Genomic DNA, 18950 nt, shown 5'->3' with positions numbered 1-18950 from the left:
TTAAATGAAGCGTAAGACATCAATGGAAAGATGTATCATATTTTTTCCTCCCTCAAAAGCTATTAAGTTATGGTATCTTAGAACTGAGAAATTAATCATTATAATGAAAAATTCTTATATTTTCCTTCCATGAAAAGTATAGAAAACAAATGTTATAGTGTTAGACAGAAAAATGCAGAGATCATTTAATCTTTAAATTCATTTTTACCACAGTCCCTTCTACATAAACTTCATAAAACATGGACAAAAACTTTAAAATTCTACGAGGAAAAGATTAATACTGCTATTCACAAAATTCTGCCTGAGACCCACAGCAGTATTTACAAAATAAAACAAGTGGCAGAAATAGTGGATTTTCTACATGTTTGCTTCCTTTATAATACACATTCAAAAGAAAGCCAAACTAAGCCAAACTTACAGTTCATTTGACTGTATAAAAATTATAGACTATATTCCTCAAAAAAGCTAAATAAAAAGAAAAAATACATGAAATTAAATATTTCCTCATCCACATGCTAAATGATGTCTTATTATTCTTCCTAAAATTAACCAGATGCAGGTAGATAAGGTATTAAAAAAAAAAAAAAGAAGACTTCTATGTAAGTATAAACTTACTCATTTTCTTACTTACAGATATTGCTGGAGAGAGCGTTATATTTCCTATAGATAGTTTTAATTCATCCAAGGAAGCCATTGTATGATGTGAGTTATTTGGATGCATAGGTTTAATTTCTATCCGATACTTCTTTGGTTCTTCATCTTCAGAATCAGAATCACTAGATGAGTAGAAATGGTTCTCTTTGGTATGTGAGTATCAGTTAAAGAATTTAGTTTTTAGCCGAAACCGGTTTGGCTCAGTGATAGAGCATCAGTCTGCAGACTGAAGGGTCCCGGGTTCAGTTCCGGTCAAGGGCATGTACCCTGGTTGCGGGCATATCCCCGGTAGGGGGTGTGCAAGAGGCAGCTGGTCGATGTTTCTCTCTCATCGACGTTTCTAGCTCTCTCTCTCTCTTCCTCTCTTTAAAAAAATCAATTTTATATATATATATATATATATATATATATATATATATATATATATATATTTTTAAGAATTTAGTTTTTAAGCCGGGACCGATTTGGCTCAGTGGATAGAGCGTTGGCCTGTGGACTGAGAGGTCCCGGGTTCGATTCCGGGCAAGGGCATGTACCTTGGTTGCGGGCACATCCCCGGTGGAGGGTGTACAAGAGGCAGCTGATCGATGGTTCTCTCTCATCGATGTTTCTAACTCTCTATCCCTCTCTCTTCCTCTCTGTGAAAAATCAATAAAATATATTAATAAAAAAAAAGAATTTAGTTTTTAAATTGTCTTAATGTATAATCATATTTACATATTTTAAAAATAAAAACCTTTAAGAGACAAAATAGACTTTAACAGAAATATAACAACTTTCATTAATTAAAACATGTCAAATGAAGAATATGGAGTCATTTTATTATAATTAAAAATTTGAAGACTGTTTATTAAATAGACTAGTGGCCCCTCATAGTCACTTGCCTCAGCTGGCTGCCCCGCCCACCACAGCTGTACCTATTCGCTGCACATAGCTCGCTTCCCTGCCTCCTGTAGCTCTCCCCCACTTGAAGCTTGCTGCCCTGCCCTCCTGCCGATTGGTTGTTATGCATCACGATGTTAACCATTTGCATATTACCTCTTTATTATATAAGGATTATTTTGACTGTCTACTTATAAGCCATTAAAAATATCCAGATGATGAAAGGATATCATTCTGATTTGCTTCTGGTTTTATACTGTAGCCTTCTTCATCTACATCAGGAATGTTCTATGGAAAGAAAAAAAACTGTAATGATGGCTCCAACTAAAAAAATATTATTAGAGTCTAGAGGCCTAGTGCACAAACTCTGTGCACACGTAGGGTCCCTAGCGGCTGCTGGCTGCCGGTCAGAGTGCCTCTCTTGCCCTGGTGCCTGCCGCCGCCAGCCACAGGCCCCCCTCCCCCCAGCCGCCCCTGCCCCTGCCACTGTAGGCCCAGCCCTCTAGTCAAACTCCCAGTCAAGAGGACAATTTGCATACTAGGCTTGTATTATATAGGATTAGCAAGTAGTCTTAACTATTACTGAGGTGCTATGTCATATATCAAATGTCAATAGGTTAACAAAATTCTAACACTTTGGGGAAATTATATCTTTTTAGTTAGCTTCAAATCACACTCCATGCTTCAGATGTCTGAAATAGAAAAGCATTGCAAAATGAAACAAGGGGAACACTGAAAAGAATTGAACAGGTATTCAGGTAAAAATGCTAGCAGTTCTGTAGACAATCAATATTCACCCTAATTTTCAAAGTAAGGAAATAAAAGCACAATACTGTGTGTGTTTGGAGAAGGGAAGTGATGAAATCAGAAGACTGACAGCATAAGTTAATGGAAAAATAGAGAACAAAAAATAGAAACAAAAGACTATCAAGAAAAGTAAAACTACATTAAAATACTACTTTCTTACGAGACTGGCAAAAATTTAAAAGTTTGAATTTTGAATTTCAAAATAGTTGACAAAGCTGTGGGGAAATGTACTCTTATACTTCACTGTTATAAATACAAAATATTGTAGTCCTTGAATAAGGTCGTTTTGTTTTAACAATAGCTAGATACCACGGGAACTTAACTCTTGTTTATATCAATTACCCTAGGGTGAAACTGATTTAATTATATAGTTTTACATAAGGTCGCAGAACCTATCAACAACATGGAGTACTTACTCTATTGTAACCTCTATAAAGAGAAATTTAACAATATTTAACAAAAATACTATGTGCTGCCGAGACAGGTTTGGCTCAATGGATAGAGCGTCGGCTTGGGGACTGAAGGGTCCCGGGTTCGATTCCGGTCAAGGGCATGTACCTTGGTTGCGGGCACATCCCCAGTAGGGGGTGTGCAAGAGGCAGCTGATCGATGACTCTCTCTCATCAATGTTTTTAACTCTCTATCTCTCCCCCTTCCTCTCTGTACAAAATCAATATATTAATAAATAAATAAATAAAATAAAAAATTGTCTTAAAAAAAAATACATATGTGCTTACTCTTCCATCCAGGAATTCCACTTCAAGGAGTTTTCCCCAAAGATACACCCCCAACTATTTAAAAATTCATATACAACAAAATTATTCATCAAAGATTGTAACTCAAATATTATTGGAAAGCATAGTTGAGTATACGGTGGTACACACCCAAAAACAGTACTATACAGCCATTTAAAGAGAGCCCTGCCAATGGTGGCTCAGTGGTTAAGTGTCAGACTGGAGGCCGCAGGTTAGATTCCAGTCAAGGGCACATGTGTGGGTTGCAGGTTCCATCCTTCTCCTCCTCTTCACCCCACCCCATCCACTCCCACCCTCAGGTCAATTGATGTTTCTCTCCCCCTACCCAATTCCACTCTCTAAAAATCAATGGAAAAAATATCCTCATACCTAGGGTGAGGATTTAAAAAAAAAAAGTACAAAAGAATATATATAGTGTAATATATTCTAAGAAAAAAGAAAATTAAAAAACATGCATACTTGCTAATCTTTTTTTTTTTTTTTTAGATCACCAGAAGGATAAATCAAAACACAAAGTTGATCATTTACAAGGCAGAGCAATGGAATAGAACAAATACAGAAGGGAGTGACATTTCTTTAAGTATGCTCTTGTAATTAGGTAAGAGAACATTTCTACGTTCAGAAAAATATATTCACATTCATAAATGTATGTACATATGTAGGGAGAATGCAAATGTTAAAACAAAACAGTAAGTAAGAAGTTAAACATATACAAGTGTTCTTTCTACTATTCAGTCTTGCATTTTTTTTGTAAACTAGAAGTTATTTCAAAATAAAAGATTTTAAAATTGAAAAAATGACTATCAAGAAATGCCAGGACAGCCGAAACCGGTTTGGCTCAGCGGTAGAGCGTCAGTCTGCGGACTGAAAGGTCCTGGGTTCGATTCCAGTCAAGGGCATGTACATTGGTTGTGAGCACATCCCCGGTGGGAGGTGTGCAGGAGGCAGCTGGTCGATGTTTCTCTCTCCTCTCTGTAAAAAAAATCAATAAAATATATTACAAAAAAAAGGAAAAAAAAGAAATGCCAGAACAAAAGATATTATTGGGCAGCCGATATCCTTCTATTGGTAAAGTTTGCCATTCTTTCTCCAATCACTTGCTAAAACCTCAGCAAGAGGAATACAAAGAATTGCTAATCTGAGTCAGGCATAGCATAAGATCTAGGAGAAATAAAAGCAGAACAAACACACTGATGTAGCCTGTAGTGAATTAACAGGCCAGATATAAACTCTCGAAATAAAAAATCTAATATAGGGTAAAGAACAGATTACATAGATAAAAATATGACCAGTGATGACCCTAAAAATAGAGCACTTTATTTCTACATAATGCTTGCTAATATGCAAATAACATTTAAAAATACTTTTAAAATAAACTTGGCCAAATGTCGATTCATTAAAAATACTTTATCTCTAATTCCTAGTACTCTAGAAACATACCACATATTTAATTTCCTAGAGGTTCTCCTATCTGGGATTTGCAGATGATGTGCTGTTGTGTTTTTTTTGTTGTTGTTGTTGTTTTGTGTGTGTGTGTGTGTGTGTGTGGTGTGTGTGTTTTGTGTGGGTGTGGGTTTTTGTGGGTGTGTTTTGAGTTGTACATTAAAACTTCTATGTTTTGCACCCCAATAAATTCAATTATAAAAAAACAACAATTCATTTCTTATATGTCATAAGAATTTTGTGTCCTCTTTAAAAGTCCTTCTCTAATTCCAGGCAAGTACTAACTAAAGTTCAAAACTGGTTCAGTGATCATTATAGAGTAGTATCAATGAGTGAAGAGAATTGAAAATGTTTTGCCCTAGCTGGGTTGGCTCAGTGGATAATGTGTCAGTCTGCAGACAGGGGTCCCAGGTTCGATTCTGGTCAAGGGCACAGGCCCAGGTTGCAGCTCCATCCCCAGCAGGGGGCATGCAGGAGGCAGCTAATCAATAATTCTCTCTCATCATTGATATTTCTCTCCCCCCCCCCTTTCTTCCTCTCTGAAAACAATAAAAATATATTTAAAAAATAAAAATGTTTTAAAGGAATATATATAAAATACAATATTAAGTACTAAAGGATTTCATGCAATGTTGCAATCATCAAACAAATACTATACATAACTAATTCAGAAATAAAATGCATGAGTAAATGTCAAACATCTGCTGACTTTTCCATTAATTAATAAACCAAGATTATCAAAATAGTAAGTGGTAAGGTAAATGTTGTAACTCTAAAAACACTAATAATTCCTAGAGCTCATTAGAAGTCTATTTCATTATTTTCACTATAAATTTATTAACAAATGATAGTTTCCTTATTTTAAAGCTGAAATATTAAACAAAATACTAATTTTATCTTAATATAAAACACAATGTTACACAAAATACCTAGTTATTTATTTTGATATATCCTTATGCTGTAACACATCAAACCGTTTTGGGGCCAAAAGAAACAATAGTTATGCAAGCAAAAACAATAAGCAGAGGAGATGGAAAACTTGGCTCTACTACACTTAACATAACCAGAGTTTAAAGAGCAATTCAGAAAAATGTGTCTGTTTACATACTACATATACCATTTGGTAAATCTACTCTCCCACTGTAACGACATGGAGCTCCATTTGATATCTTCTTTAATTATATATAAAGAAATATATGAGATAAAAACAAATTTTAAAAAGCACAGAAAAATACAAACCATGGTTATTTTTTCTAAATTGATAATCTCTTAAATAAACTTAAATACATGAACAGATAAAGTACTATTTTTAAGATATAAGAATAAATAACCACCATATTTTAAAATAAAGTGAGCAGATTTGATTTATGACATACTTCCCCCAAAAAAAGCAATATGCTATGCTACTAGTCCAATTTAAAAGTAAAATGTCCACTTTTTAAAGGTAATTAGAAACACCTTCATTTTGACAGGAAAGCATCTGGCAATATAAAGCCAAATATGCATCTGTAAAATCATTTTAATAGTGGATTTATAATAACATAAGTATTTTTCTTGAAAAGATTTGTAAACAACTCAACCCAAATATGCTGGGTATTTCCTAATTTAAAAAAGCTCATTTAAATTATTTATATCAAAGTAAAAATCTACTTACAAGTGAATCTGCATCAGGGCATTCCCTATTAAAACAAACCAAGTATTAGAAACATTAAGCTATTAGAACTATCTGATATAATGCAATATTAAAAGTGTCTACCATGGTATCTAAGCATAACTTTTATTTAAACTCTACAAAAATACCTAGAAAAATAATCTCATAAAGATTTTTAAAAATGATTTTTAAATTTAAAAGAAGGCATTTCTGTACCCATAATCCATGACATCATAAAACAACACAAATGGTTTTAAAACTACTTTCAAAAGTACTTCTTTTCCTTGAACATACACATGAATCATATCAAGGAAGCTGTCAGTCCTATGAAGATTTCTAGTGGCATTTCATTATTCAGGGAGAGAAAGTGCAAAACAAAGTTTCCTTCGAAAAAGAAAGTCTGGCTTTAAAAAAAAATAAAAATAAAAAAAAAGTCCACATTTATATTTCTTAGTAAATGGTAAAAAACAAAAACAAAAAAAAATTTTTAATAAAATTTTAAAACATTTTTTAAAGTCTATACTTTCAAAACTGACATTTCAAAGTGTAGTACTTTCTAGAAGTTAGTCTATATAAAAAGTTTCAAAACGACTTTTCTCCAAATTTGTTAAGTGAGTGGTTAGACTTCCATTAACTTTCTAGTCTAATGTAATATGTAGTTCAGAACTAGTATTTTATCATTTAACTGATATACAAATATGACTTTGGATATAAATAAGTAAAAACTATCACTTAAAATATAAAACTAAACATAAAAACCAATCTTCTCAATTAACCTAAAAATGTAAAACTAAAAACACTGAAGCCATGAGGAATAAGGTTAGAAAATTTTCTATGTATGCATTCTTTAAACATACATAAATAAAAATTAGAGTACATACTTAAAAGGCTTTTGGATTAGTTACATATTCTTAGGCTTGAGACAGATAATGCACATAATATCAAGATGTGCCATTTTAACAGACTGAAAATATAGGCATTAAGTACACCTTAAGAGCCAAATAAACAATAAAAAGCACTAAATTAACATACAGGATAAACAAATAATCTCTAACCAAAGAGGAAGCACAAATCAGAAAAATATACAAATTAAAAACTTTTGTAAAAGGAAGATATAGTGGAACATACTGAATAAATAAAAACAATGCAGAATGACTACACAGCTCTTAATCCAAACTGAAGCACCAAAGGGACAGGGTAAATACAAATCTCATGTCTTTATATCCACTTAAAATCGCAAATTTTGAAAAAGAGCTTCCTTATTATTGGTAAATGAAGAAACCTAAGTATACTCTGAGGAAATGTTCCACCAGAAAAGGCACTGTAATTATAAATTCAATCCCTCTACAGAATCAAATCAATTAAGATGTTAAAACATTTCTGCTTTCTGCCTTTTTTTAAAAGTACAGTTTAAATATAAAAGCAAGGGAACAACTTCCGAACAGATTATCCCTTGGCTTTAAGCAGAACTCCTCGGTGTTTACCGTTATGTCACAGTACTCTCTGCTTGCCTTCACAGTGGGCTCTACGCCACCTACAGAGGAAGCCCCAGGAAGAGCATCCTCTTCCACAACTGCTGGCATTTCAAAAGCCTGAGGCTATGAGAATAAGTCTGCTGAGAAATTTGGGCATTTTAAGCAAAGCGAATTCTAACACTTTTTTCTGCCAGGAAGTGTTTAAAGAAGGAAGTCATGGTACAATGGTTTAAGGATAATTTTCTGCTCTAGCCTTCTAATTGGTAAAAATATTACAATATCCACATGGCCTATTGATCATACTGAGAAATTACTCATCATGAAACATTATTTAATAACACAGATATAGCCCTGGCTGGTTTGGCTCAGTGATTAGAGCATTGCCTGAGCACCAAAGGGTGGTGGGTTCTCTTCCCAGTCAAGGGCATGTAACTCGATCGCAGGCCTGATTGCAGGCCTGATCCCAGGCCCAGTAGATATGTGAGCAGGAGGCAACCAATCTGTGTCTCTCTCTCTCACACAGATACTTCTCTCTCTCTCCCCTCCTATCTCCCTTCCACTTTATCTAAAAACAATGGAAAAATTTCCTTGGCACAGCTGCTGTGGCTCATCGACCTATAAACCAGGATGTCAGAGTTTAATTTTCAGTCTGGGCACATGCCCGGGTTGCGGGTTCGATCCCCAGTAGGGGGCATGCAGGAGGCAGCCACTCAATGATTCTCATTATTGATGTTTCTATCTTTCCCTCTCCCTTCTCTGAAATCAATAAAAATATTTAAGAAAAACACACACAAGAAAAAGAAAAAATTCTTCAGGTGAGGATTAAAAATGAATAACTAAAAGTAAATAAATAGATAAAAACACAAATATACAAAAATATTGTAAGCTCCCTGAGTGAACTGCTGTGAAAAGCACACATTATAAAAATATTTAATTATGGCCATTACTTTTATTTGTTACTCCTTGGCCCTTGACTGGAATGGAACTCACAACGCTTCAGGCCTATGCTTCAATCACTGAGTCAAACCAGCCAGGGCTGTGGCCATTACCTTTTATATTAATACAGTCACTATCAAATGAATGGCTGCATTAAAAATTTACTTACAAATCAATTGTTTAGACTTTAAAATGTATTTCCAATGTTATAAAAATGGATTAGGTTCCATCCCCTTAGCAAAATACCCCTTTCATAAATGCTCAAAAATGACATTTGCAGAAGAAATGGCAAATGTCATCTGTAGATATAAATCACTTTGTAATTGTCTTAATTTGTTAACCAAATACCACTTATAAGAGAGGATGAAACAGACATTTAGAATGGCCAGAAATTCTGAAAAACTCAAATAAGAATTAGTAGGCAAAAACACTCAAAGCACAAATTGTTCTCTTATACTGCAAATATGTGTGCCCATCAAAATATTAAATTTCGTGTGAGTTCTGACTATGATAGAGAAGAATTTTAAATTTTCAGCCAAATGTCACTGGGTCAACAAACCAGTTAAGACTTTTAATTAGTGTCCTTCAATCTACATGGGTTGAATAATTACAGAAAGAAGGATGTCTTTAATTCCACTTTGTCTCTGGTTAATCAAAACTCATTGATTCTCAACCCCAGATGTATATAAGCAATTACATAGGCTGCTTAAAACAAAATGAAGACTATGCTGGGGCCTCCTGACCATGAATCTGGTTAAATTGGTCTGAGATGGAGCCAGGCATAGATATATTTAAATTTCCCAGGTAGTTCAAATGTGCAGTCAAGATAGACACTTCATTTAGCTAATACTAGTTGAAATTCTTTTTCTTTTTAAATCCTCACCTGAGGATATACTTTTATATTAATTTTAGAGAGAGATGGAAGAGAGAGGAGAGGGAGAAAGGGAAGAGAGGGGGAGAGAGAGAGAAACATCAATCGGTTGCCTCCTATACACATTCCAAACCAGGGATCATACCCGAAATCTGGTTATGTGCCCTGACCAAGAATCGATCCCGCAACTCTTACTGAGCCACACTGGCCAGGACTAGTTGAAATTCTTACATGCTAAATTATATATTCTTTGCATACTAATTTCTTATTTTTTAAAAAAGGTATATTGAATTTATACTCCATCTCCATTTAAAAATGATGACTGGTCTAAATGTTTGAAACATATTAGGGTTTTCTTTCTCCAACATTTAACATTTTCCATGTATGCATACAGATGGTCCCCACATACAATGGTTCGACTTAATGATAGACCGATATCTTAACAAGGCAGAGATGAGACTTGATTCGTGATTAGGTTAAGTCCTGATAAACCCACTGTAAGTTGAAAATGCTTTTAATGCAATAGCCGACCAAATGTCATAGTTTACTTAGCCTAGCCTACTTTTTTTTTTTTTTAATATATATTTTAATTGATTTTTCAGAGAGGACAGGAGAGGGATAGAGAATTAGAAACATCGATCAGCTGCCTCCTGCACACCCCCCAAGGGGTTTGTGCTCGCAACCAATGTACATGCCCTTGACCAAAATCGAACCTGGGACCCTTCAGTCCGCAGACCAACACTCTATCCACCGAGCCAAACCGGTTCCAGCAGCCTAGCCTACTTTAAATGTGCTCAGAATATTTACATGAGCTTACAGCTGTGCAATTGTCTCGAGTTTCATCTCAAGAATATTCGCCTTCCTCTTTTCACCAGAATCAGAAGACACAGATGAGAGTTTTACAGATATGATGGGACGCAAAAACACAAAACACAATATCCAAAAAACACTGGTAACAATCAGTTGTTTAACCTCATAATCATGGAGGCTGCCACTGCCCAACATCACAAGAGAGAATCAGACTGCACATTCCCAGCAGAGGAAAGGATCAAAATTCAAAATTCGAAATACAATTTCTATTGAATGCATATTGTTTTCACATCATTGTAAAGTTGAAAAATCATTAAGTTAAACCACTGTTAAATCAGGGTCCATCTGTATTGTGTTGCTGTTTTGTGTTTTTGTTTTTGTTTTTCAGATATTGTGTTCTGAGCATGTTTAAAGTAGAATCTTTAAAGCTAAGCTATGATGTTTGGTAGGAATATTACAAACATTTTCAACTAACGATATTTTTAGTTATGACAGGTTTATCAATGTATAACCCCTTTATAAGTCAAGTAGCAATGTACACAAATGCTATGTCCCTACATGCTTAGAATTGTCTAGAGGGATTTTTCATCAAATTGTTGACTATAGGAGATCTCTTAGGAGATTTTATAGTTTTCTCTGCATTTTTTATTTTTTAAAATATGCATTTAAAATATATTTTAAAAAAATAAAATATGCATTTAATTTTAAAAGAGTAGTTTTAAAGTTTCAATTATAAGACACTAAAGCTTTCATCCTAAATTTTAAAATAAGAAAAGTGAATATTTTTAATACTTTTAAGAAACCAGAGGAGCTGGCAAATACATTAAGAAAAGTTAGTATTTTCATCTCTTAGACATATATAATTTGAGCTATTTACAAAAGAATTTTTACTTTTCAAATTCAAAGAAGCCTTATTTATAATAAAAAAGTACTCTGACAATATTTATTATACTTACACAGACTCCGCATCCTTTTCCTTTTTAATTATTCCTGGCAAGCCAAAAGTCTTTCTTTTCCTTGGTTTTATACCTTAAAATAAATGTGTATTAAAAAATGTGTATTGTTACATAAACATTAACTCTTCCTGATAAATATATTAAATTTATGAATGCATCTTGTGTCTAGACACCTAATTTGCTCATAACTGTCGATACTAATTTTAGATGATAGAAATGAATGTATCTATTGTTAAACCGTAATACTGAAATCAGTTATATTCTCCTTAGACTTATATTAACATACTGTCGCCTGTTATTCACCAAAAGGTTTTAGAAGATTCCTTGATCAATGAAATTATCTTTTCTTCTATTAGTATTCCCCAAGTCAGTACATTATTTGCTATATTGGATTTTATTATAAATATAAGGAAATAGAAGGTCACAAAATATAAAAGTGTTATTTTAAGTAAAATGATGACTCAACATATCCATTAATAGTATAACATGGAAAGCTTAAATATGGCATCCACATGTTATCTCTAATATAAACAATGTTATGAGTGGACCTTACCATGAATGAGGAACTAATATTTTTGTTTTGACTAATATGGCAATTCTCCCTCCTCTTCTTACATGACAAATTAATTTTTAAAGGTCAGTCGTGCTATTAAATTGTTGGAGTTCAACACTTAAAGCTTAGCTGCTTCCTCTTTGAGAACTTGAGCACACCTAAGCTAACGTCTCATCTTATAGATGAAGAAACTCAAGGGTATTATTTCTTTTTTGTTTTTTTTAAGTAAGTGTTATATGACTAAGTAAACACTATAGCCAGGATTAGAATTCAGGCATCTTAGAATAATGTACTTGTATTCAAGCAAAACAAACTCCCTAAATCATACATTTATCGTTATATTTTTTAAACCAAGTACAGTTTTATTCTAAGAGTAGTATTAACTATCTACATTTTACAATAAAGAAAGCTGAAGCACAGAGAATTTAAATCATTCCTGCTCACAAACAGGTAATAACCATAAGAAATCTAGGCCCCAGAGCTCTTGACTGCTCCAATAGTAAACTTACACATGAGCTCCAATAGTAAACTTACACATGACAGCAAACCATTTCTCCAAATTCTTACACAGGTCTTAGAAAAAATAGAAGTTTGCTTTCAAATTATTTCTAGTAACTCACAAAGTAAGATTTCTAAAACATGACATACATGTTATATTTAATCTTTCAAAATATATGTTCTAATCACTAATCATCTTTTGACTAACCTGTTTATTTATTAAGTAAAAATGAGTTTCTGCAAGCCTTCAAAGCACATTAAGATTTTTTACATCATTCCACAAACAAGCTCGGCAATGGACAGCAGCCCTCTTTATTTGTTCAATAAACAGAAAATATTAGCTAGTTATCACACATTACAACTAGTCAACTTACCTTCAACTGCACTAGCAGGATCACATTCTTCAAATTCAATAAGGCCTAAAAAATATATGTATATGCATATAAACAACTGCTAGAAAAAGCTAGTAGAAAACAATCAGATCAAATCCCAGTACAATAAAAGTTGGCCTTAAACAACATGGGTTTAAACTATGCAGGTACACTTATAAGAAGATTTTTTTCAATAAATACCTGTATTGTTTTTGATCCACATGAGTTCGCAGATGCTGAAAGCCAGCTGCATGTACTGATCTACTCCATTTTATATAGGGGACTTGAGTATATGTGGACTTTGGTATTTGTGGGGATCAGGGAACCAATCCACCCATAGATACCAAAATACAACTTAAGTTTTTGGGTAGTCAAGTTATATACAGATCTTAGACTGCCTGAAGGTCAGCACCCATAACCCCCATTGTTCAAGGGTCAACTGTATCTTTTTGTGAAAATAGTAAAAACATGCCTTAACTCTATAAAAATTAATCCCTTTAAACAAAATTCTATATATTTTTTCACAAAACCTTTTTCCTATACCAGACATATCTTGATGGCTCTTCTCTTTATCTTTTCTAAACATCCCTTCAAATTCATTTGAAAAATGAAAATGTCCAATAAAATAAATTATTCAAAATGACATTTTAAAAATATAAGATGTCAAATCCTCTTAAATTGTAAAATATTAAAAATTTTAAGCTAAATATCATGTATACATAAGGTTTTCTATAAAAGATCAGAATACTAACACAGTTTGTGGTCTAATAAAACTAAATATACCCTTCTTTTAAAAATACATTAAATCATGCATGAAAAGATTTTCTTTTCAAATTGCATATGCTCCGCATGCTGTTTCACATAGCAAAGCATTGCGTGCCTGGCTCAGTGCCAGTTGACAGCTCAGCTGGATATCAGTGAACACGCTCTGACCCTCCTTGCAGCATGTCACTTCTGAACTGTTTTAGAAGTAGAAGATTTATTCAGCAACTCCCTCAAATGATGTCCACTGCCCATCATTCTGCTATTTAATCATAAAACAAGTTACTCTTCTTGACAGTATCAAAGCCAGACTGAGAGTCAGAAAGAATAATTTGCTACAACTGGAACTTCATTTAGACTCAATTCTGTTGTCAAAATAAATAACTGCTCTTAGTACTTACTACTAGGCCACAAGGGCAATTTAGTATGCATAAAAGCAAATAAGACTATTTTGGCTCTGTCTCCTCATCCTCTTTCACACAGTATCTAAAATGTCATCATGAGACCAATTAAAGGCAGAAAAAGTTAAAGGCAGACCTCCAAAAAGTGAACTGCTGAAAGCAAAACAATTCTTACATATGATGCTTTAATAACCAGGTAGGAATAAATTACTGCTATAAAAAAGTTAACAACCAAAGAACATTGCAAACTGTTGAACAAAAATAGAGGCAAAGAGGCATCGAACAGACTGTCAAACTACAGCAGGAAGGTAGAGGGTGGTGGTAAGAGATTAACCGAAGGACTTGTATGCATTCATATAAACACAACCAACAGAAGCAAGACACTGAGGGGGAAAGGCAGGGTGGGGGTGAGGATGAAGATGAAATGAGTGCAAGTGCTGGGGTGGTAGGGGAGGCTGGGGGGAGGTCAATGGGGGGGGGGGAAAAGATTTTATATATATATATATTATTTGTAATACCTTAAACAATAAAAATAAAATTTTTAAAAAATTAAAAAATAAAATATTTATAATTAAAAAAAAGAATTTATCCTAATCTAACTCATATCAAAACTTTTAAGAAATGCTAGAGGGAGAGGTCTTGTAACCATGGCGTGGGCAAGAGTGTTTTTAATATCTAAATCCATCCTAGTAGCAGGAATGCTCAGGCCCTCCTCAAGAAGGCAAATAATCAATTCCACTAATGCACACACGGTAAATTAGATTGCTGCTAGAGTGTTGAGTTTGACAGTTGAATAGTAGCCAATTTCTCAGAGGAAATTAATGTGGCTAATGGAAATAAGTGAATATTCTAGAAAAAATGATTGTACTGTACAAAAAGCTGTTCCTAAAGTGTTAACAAAAATTCTTATTGGCAGAGCGTCTCATGATAAAATTGCACATGTTATGAACCTAAAGCAGTCAGTTTAGCATGATATTAAAGCAGTCATTATTTAGCAAATAATTAAAATGTAAAAGCTATCAAGACTACATTACAAAATTTCCAAAACTCTCCTATTATTTAAATTAAAAAAAGGGAGTGACAGTGGAAGAATATCACGTAAGGAAAAATATCCTGTGAATAAGTTATATCTAAAAAATTTGTACTTTAGAAAATTAGCCTTTATTGAAAACGCTAACAGCAAGATACCCATGAAAATACACACATGGTGTCAAAACAACCCAAAGGAAAATCACTTGGGGGAAAGAAAAAAAAAAAAATGAAAAAGGATCCCAAGTCAAATTTATAGAAAATATCCCTTTATTAACTTTTGGTCGAGAATATATTTTCAGAAATCAACTCTGACACCATCTGAAATCTGTAGCAGAGAGGAATAGACAGAAGTGCTCCAGCCATGAAGACAGAAGAGACACAATTCAGAGATGGAAGATGCTGACGACGCCTCGCCATACCAGACAACAGCAGCGTGTTGCTAAAGGATGCCCAGGTCCAAACCAGAGACTGTCGGGACCTGCATCACCACCATTGGCCACTAAGGAACTATTTGACATTGAAATTGGGACTCAAAAGAACTGTTGGCCCAGAAAGGAACTCACTACAGACTGATTCATTTGCCTCTCAGCATAACCATTATGGCGTGTCTCAGTTTAGGCTCTTACAAGAGTATTTCTTAGATCACATGATCTCACACATCTAGAGGAAATGATGAGCAACATAGACTGATAACAAAAACAGACCCAGAGAAAGAGAAGCAGCGATCAGACTCTCAAACCTCAGAGGGAAAGTAGGGGAAGGTGGGGGTAAGGGGAAGAGATCAACCAAAGGACTCGAGTGCATGCATATGGGCCTGGCCAGTGGCCATGGACAACAGGGGGGTGGGGGTGGGGCATATGTAGGGAGGGGTTTGGGATGGGAATGGGGGGATGAGGACAATTATGTGATACATAATCAATAGAAGAAGGAGAAGGAGGAGGAGGAGGAGGAGGAGGAGGAAGAGGAGGAGGAGGAGGAGGAGGAGGAGAAGGAGGAGGAGGAGGAGGAGGAGGAGGAGGAGGAAGAAATGCTAGAGGAAGAAAGAATTTATTTAACAGTATTCATTAACCATGACAAATATTCTGTGGAATGATGGAAAGTATAAAAAATTGTGAAATATTTAATAGTTCCCATTGTTTTGGCATAATTTCTAAATCTCAGGTCACCAACAGGGCAAGTTTACAACTTTGTCTAGTTAAAAACTAGCCTCAAACTCAAATAGTAAATCTGGATTACTCAAGTCAAGCATGTTCCTGCATATCCCCAACTAAAACCACAGAACACTTGGTTCTAATTAGAAGCCAAAACAAACATGCAAAGACCCCAACATCTAACAGAAAGAATGATAGTAAAGGGAGCAGGAAAAGAGGGAGGAAAGAGATATCAGTGACTCATGAGAGTCACTGCCATGTTCTCAGGTTTGCTCCTGCGTCTGGGCAACTCAACACAGCCACATCCCTCCATGCTTGGGATGACGGACCAGGCCAAGCTCACAGGAAAAGGGGCGTCAAACTCCAGCTTGTGGTGTTATGCAAAGGGCATGGTGGCTCAAGTTTTAGTTTTACTAGTCGATTACCTTGGACTAGTTACCTTCTCTTTTGGAACTTAAGTCATATCATTAATAAAAATGATATGAGCAATAATAATACCTTTTGCCATATTTGCTTTCTCTTTCTTTCAACACATACCTACTAGTATACACTTTTTTTCTTTTTTTGGCTGCCAAGTCATTTACAAATAAGTTACATCAATGCAACTTCATTTTCAAGAGTATAAAGAAAGGGCTTGTAAAAAAAATAATAATAATTCCCTCAATCCAGTGGTTCCAAATCCCAACTCCTAGTTGAACCTTCTAGTACAACGCTTCCTGCATCAGAATCACCAGGAGGTCTTGTTCAACCACAAACTATTGAGCTCCACCCCAGAGTGTCCTATTTGGAAGGTCTAGGTTGGTGCCTGGGAATATGCACTTTTAACAAATTCCCATGGCCCTGGGACCACACTTTGAAATTTACAGACCTAGCGAACCCCTGGTCCATTGCCAGATATTCAGTAAATCTAGAAAGTGTTTTTCCCATTTTACTGTGAATACAAACTGCCGGGGAATCTTATTAAATAAAATGCAGATTCTGATGCAATAGGACTAGGGTGGGGTTAGAGATTCTACATTTATAACAAGCATCCAATGATGTAATGCTCCAGGTTCTCAACAATGGTTGCATATTACAAGCAGATGAGAAATTAAGAAATATAGTGGTACCAAGGCCCATCCTAGACCAATGAAATCAGTATTTCTGGGATAGTGCACTGTCTGTCTGTACTTATTTTGTTGTTGTTAATCCTCATATGAGGATATTTTTCCACTGCTTTTCAGAGAGTGGAAGAGAAGGTGGGATGGGAGGATGGAAGTGGAGGAGGAGGGGAAGAGAGAGAGAGAGAGAGAGAGAGAGAGAGAGAGAGAGAGAGAGAGAGAGAGAGATTGATTGATTGCTAGAGACACACTGAAAGGTTGCCTCCTGCACACTCACTGATAGGGAGCGAACCCACCACCCAGGTATGTGCCCTTGAAGGGAAATCAACCCCAAACCCTTCAGTGCATGGGGCCAATGCTCTAACCACTTAACACACCATCAGAAATGCACTTTTTTAAAAAAGAAAGGAAGAGAAATAAGCAAATATTTCTATAAATGATTCTCATATGTACCCAAGGCTTGAGAACCAGTGATGAGGCAAACTTAAGAACCCTGGTCTTAAATCAGAGAAACAGAATTTTAACCCGGAATTCCAGTTGCTGTGAAACCTTCCAAATTTTCATCTAGTTCTCCAAACAGAATCTTAGCATGGAAATATAATCTCCTCTTATATCCAAAATCTGGCAATGCCTCCATACCCCCAGACTGAGTCATGTTTTCACCCTCTGTGATCCTGATAAGACCTTGGGCAATTATACTCACTCACTTTTCTCTAGTCACTTCCCCCTTCTCCAAAGTGCTGCAGAGGCTATGTTTATACTGCCATGATCTAGTCAGAGAGGACTGGACTAGAAAGATTACCTGGCTCAAGATTTCTTGAACCAGATTCTTTCTCCCAGAAATTTGGAAAAGATAACAAACCTGGATTAATTCTGAGCTGTGGCTGCAATTAACAAAAAGTGAAAGTACCTAAATTGGGAGGTGCCTGAGAAAGCAAAGAAAGCCATTCTGCAAAGAAAAAAACAAAGCCATAGAAATGCAGAGATTACTAGTAAATAAAGGAAAAATGATACCTAGTACGCCTACAGGTCTGGGTTTCTTTCTGCAGCCTGGCTCCATTCCTGATTTTGGATCCTTGGGAAACCTTGGTTTGTTTCCAATCAATTTCCTTTTAAGTTCAAATTGGCTCGTTAGCCAATTTTACATAATGCAAAAAGAACTAAAACTCCATCCTTGTTCATTTGCACATGTAAAAATTATAATCAGCTTACTTTTTTATATTTTGTTGCCACTGTTTATACATTTAACATTTTAATAGCTGGGGGGGGGGGGGGGCCGCAGTTGGGGGCGACCAGGCCAGTAGGGAGCAGTTAGGGGCGATCAGGCTGGCAGGCAGAGGAGGTTAGGGGTGGTCAGGCTAGCAGGGGGAGGAAGGGGCAGTTAGGGGCAATCAGGCAGGCAAGTGAGCAGTTAGGAGCCAGCAGTCCCAGATTGTGAGAAGTTTGTCTGACTGCCGGTTTAGGCCCAATCCTAAACCGGCAGTCGGACATCCCCCAAAGGGTCCTGGATTGGACAGGGTGCAGGCTGGGCTGAGGGGACCCCCCTTTCCCCTGTGCATGAATTTCGTGCACCAGGCCTCTAGTTTAAAAATAAAACCATTCTTTCCTTACAGACCTTACAAAAATAAGCAGAGTTAAATATGGCTCAATGGGCATAGTTTGTCAACTTCTGCTCTAAAAGATATAAAAGAATCATTATCAAATGGCACATATATTCCAGAGGGCAGATATATTTTCTATATATCATCTATATATATATATGTAGATTTTTAAAATCTATACCTCTGCCCTAGGTAGCTAGGACACAATAGGTAGAAGTGTACTGCTTCACAGAGTAGAGCT

The 18950-nt window shown here is 35.4% G+C and overlaps 1 protein-coding gene and 1 long non-coding RNA gene across 6 annotated transcripts in view; one reads left to right on the top strand and one right to left on the bottom strand.

The window, feature by feature from the left end:
* Positions 1 to 18950, bottom strand: part of FCHO2 (FCH and mu domain containing endocytic adaptor 2) — a 111055-nt gene that overhangs the window by 45761 nt on the left and 46344 nt on the right. For 4 of the 5 annotated variants that reach the window (XM_045571567.1, XM_045571566.1, XM_036409222.2 and 1 more), the window contains 5 exons: positions 12666 to 12710; positions 11241 to 11313; positions 6196 to 6220; positions 1767 to 1824; positions 632 to 807 (listed from right to left, as the gene is read on the bottom strand). In XM_045571567.1, the coding sequence (XP_045427523.1) occupies positions 632 to 807; positions 1767 to 1824; positions 6196 to 6220; positions 11241 to 11313; positions 12666 to 12710 (377 nt within the window). The remainder of the gene's footprint in view (positions 1 to 631; positions 808 to 1766; positions 1825 to 6195; positions 6221 to 11240; positions 11314 to 12665; positions 12711 to 18950) is intronic. The other variant, XM_045571565.1, reaches the window with a different exon arrangement.
* LOC123651198 lies at positions 3775 to 9374 on the top strand. Its single transcript, XR_006739738.1, has 3 exons — positions 3775 to 3787; positions 6557 to 6571; positions 9305 to 9374. It is a non-coding gene; the product is annotated as an uncharacterized LOC123651198 (long non-coding RNA).

The sequence above is a fragment of the Pipistrellus kuhlii genome, unplaced genomic scaffold (genome assembly GCF_014108245.1).
Source record: "Pipistrellus kuhlii isolate mPipKuh1 unplaced genomic scaffold, mPipKuh1.p scaffold_m20_p_4, whole genome shotgun sequence".
Classification (NCBI taxonomy): domain Eukaryota; kingdom Metazoa; phylum Chordata; class Mammalia; order Chiroptera; family Vespertilionidae; genus Pipistrellus; species Pipistrellus kuhlii.
The sequence above is the reverse complement of the archived record's forward strand: the minus strand, read 5'-3'. Positions and strand labels throughout refer to the sequence as shown.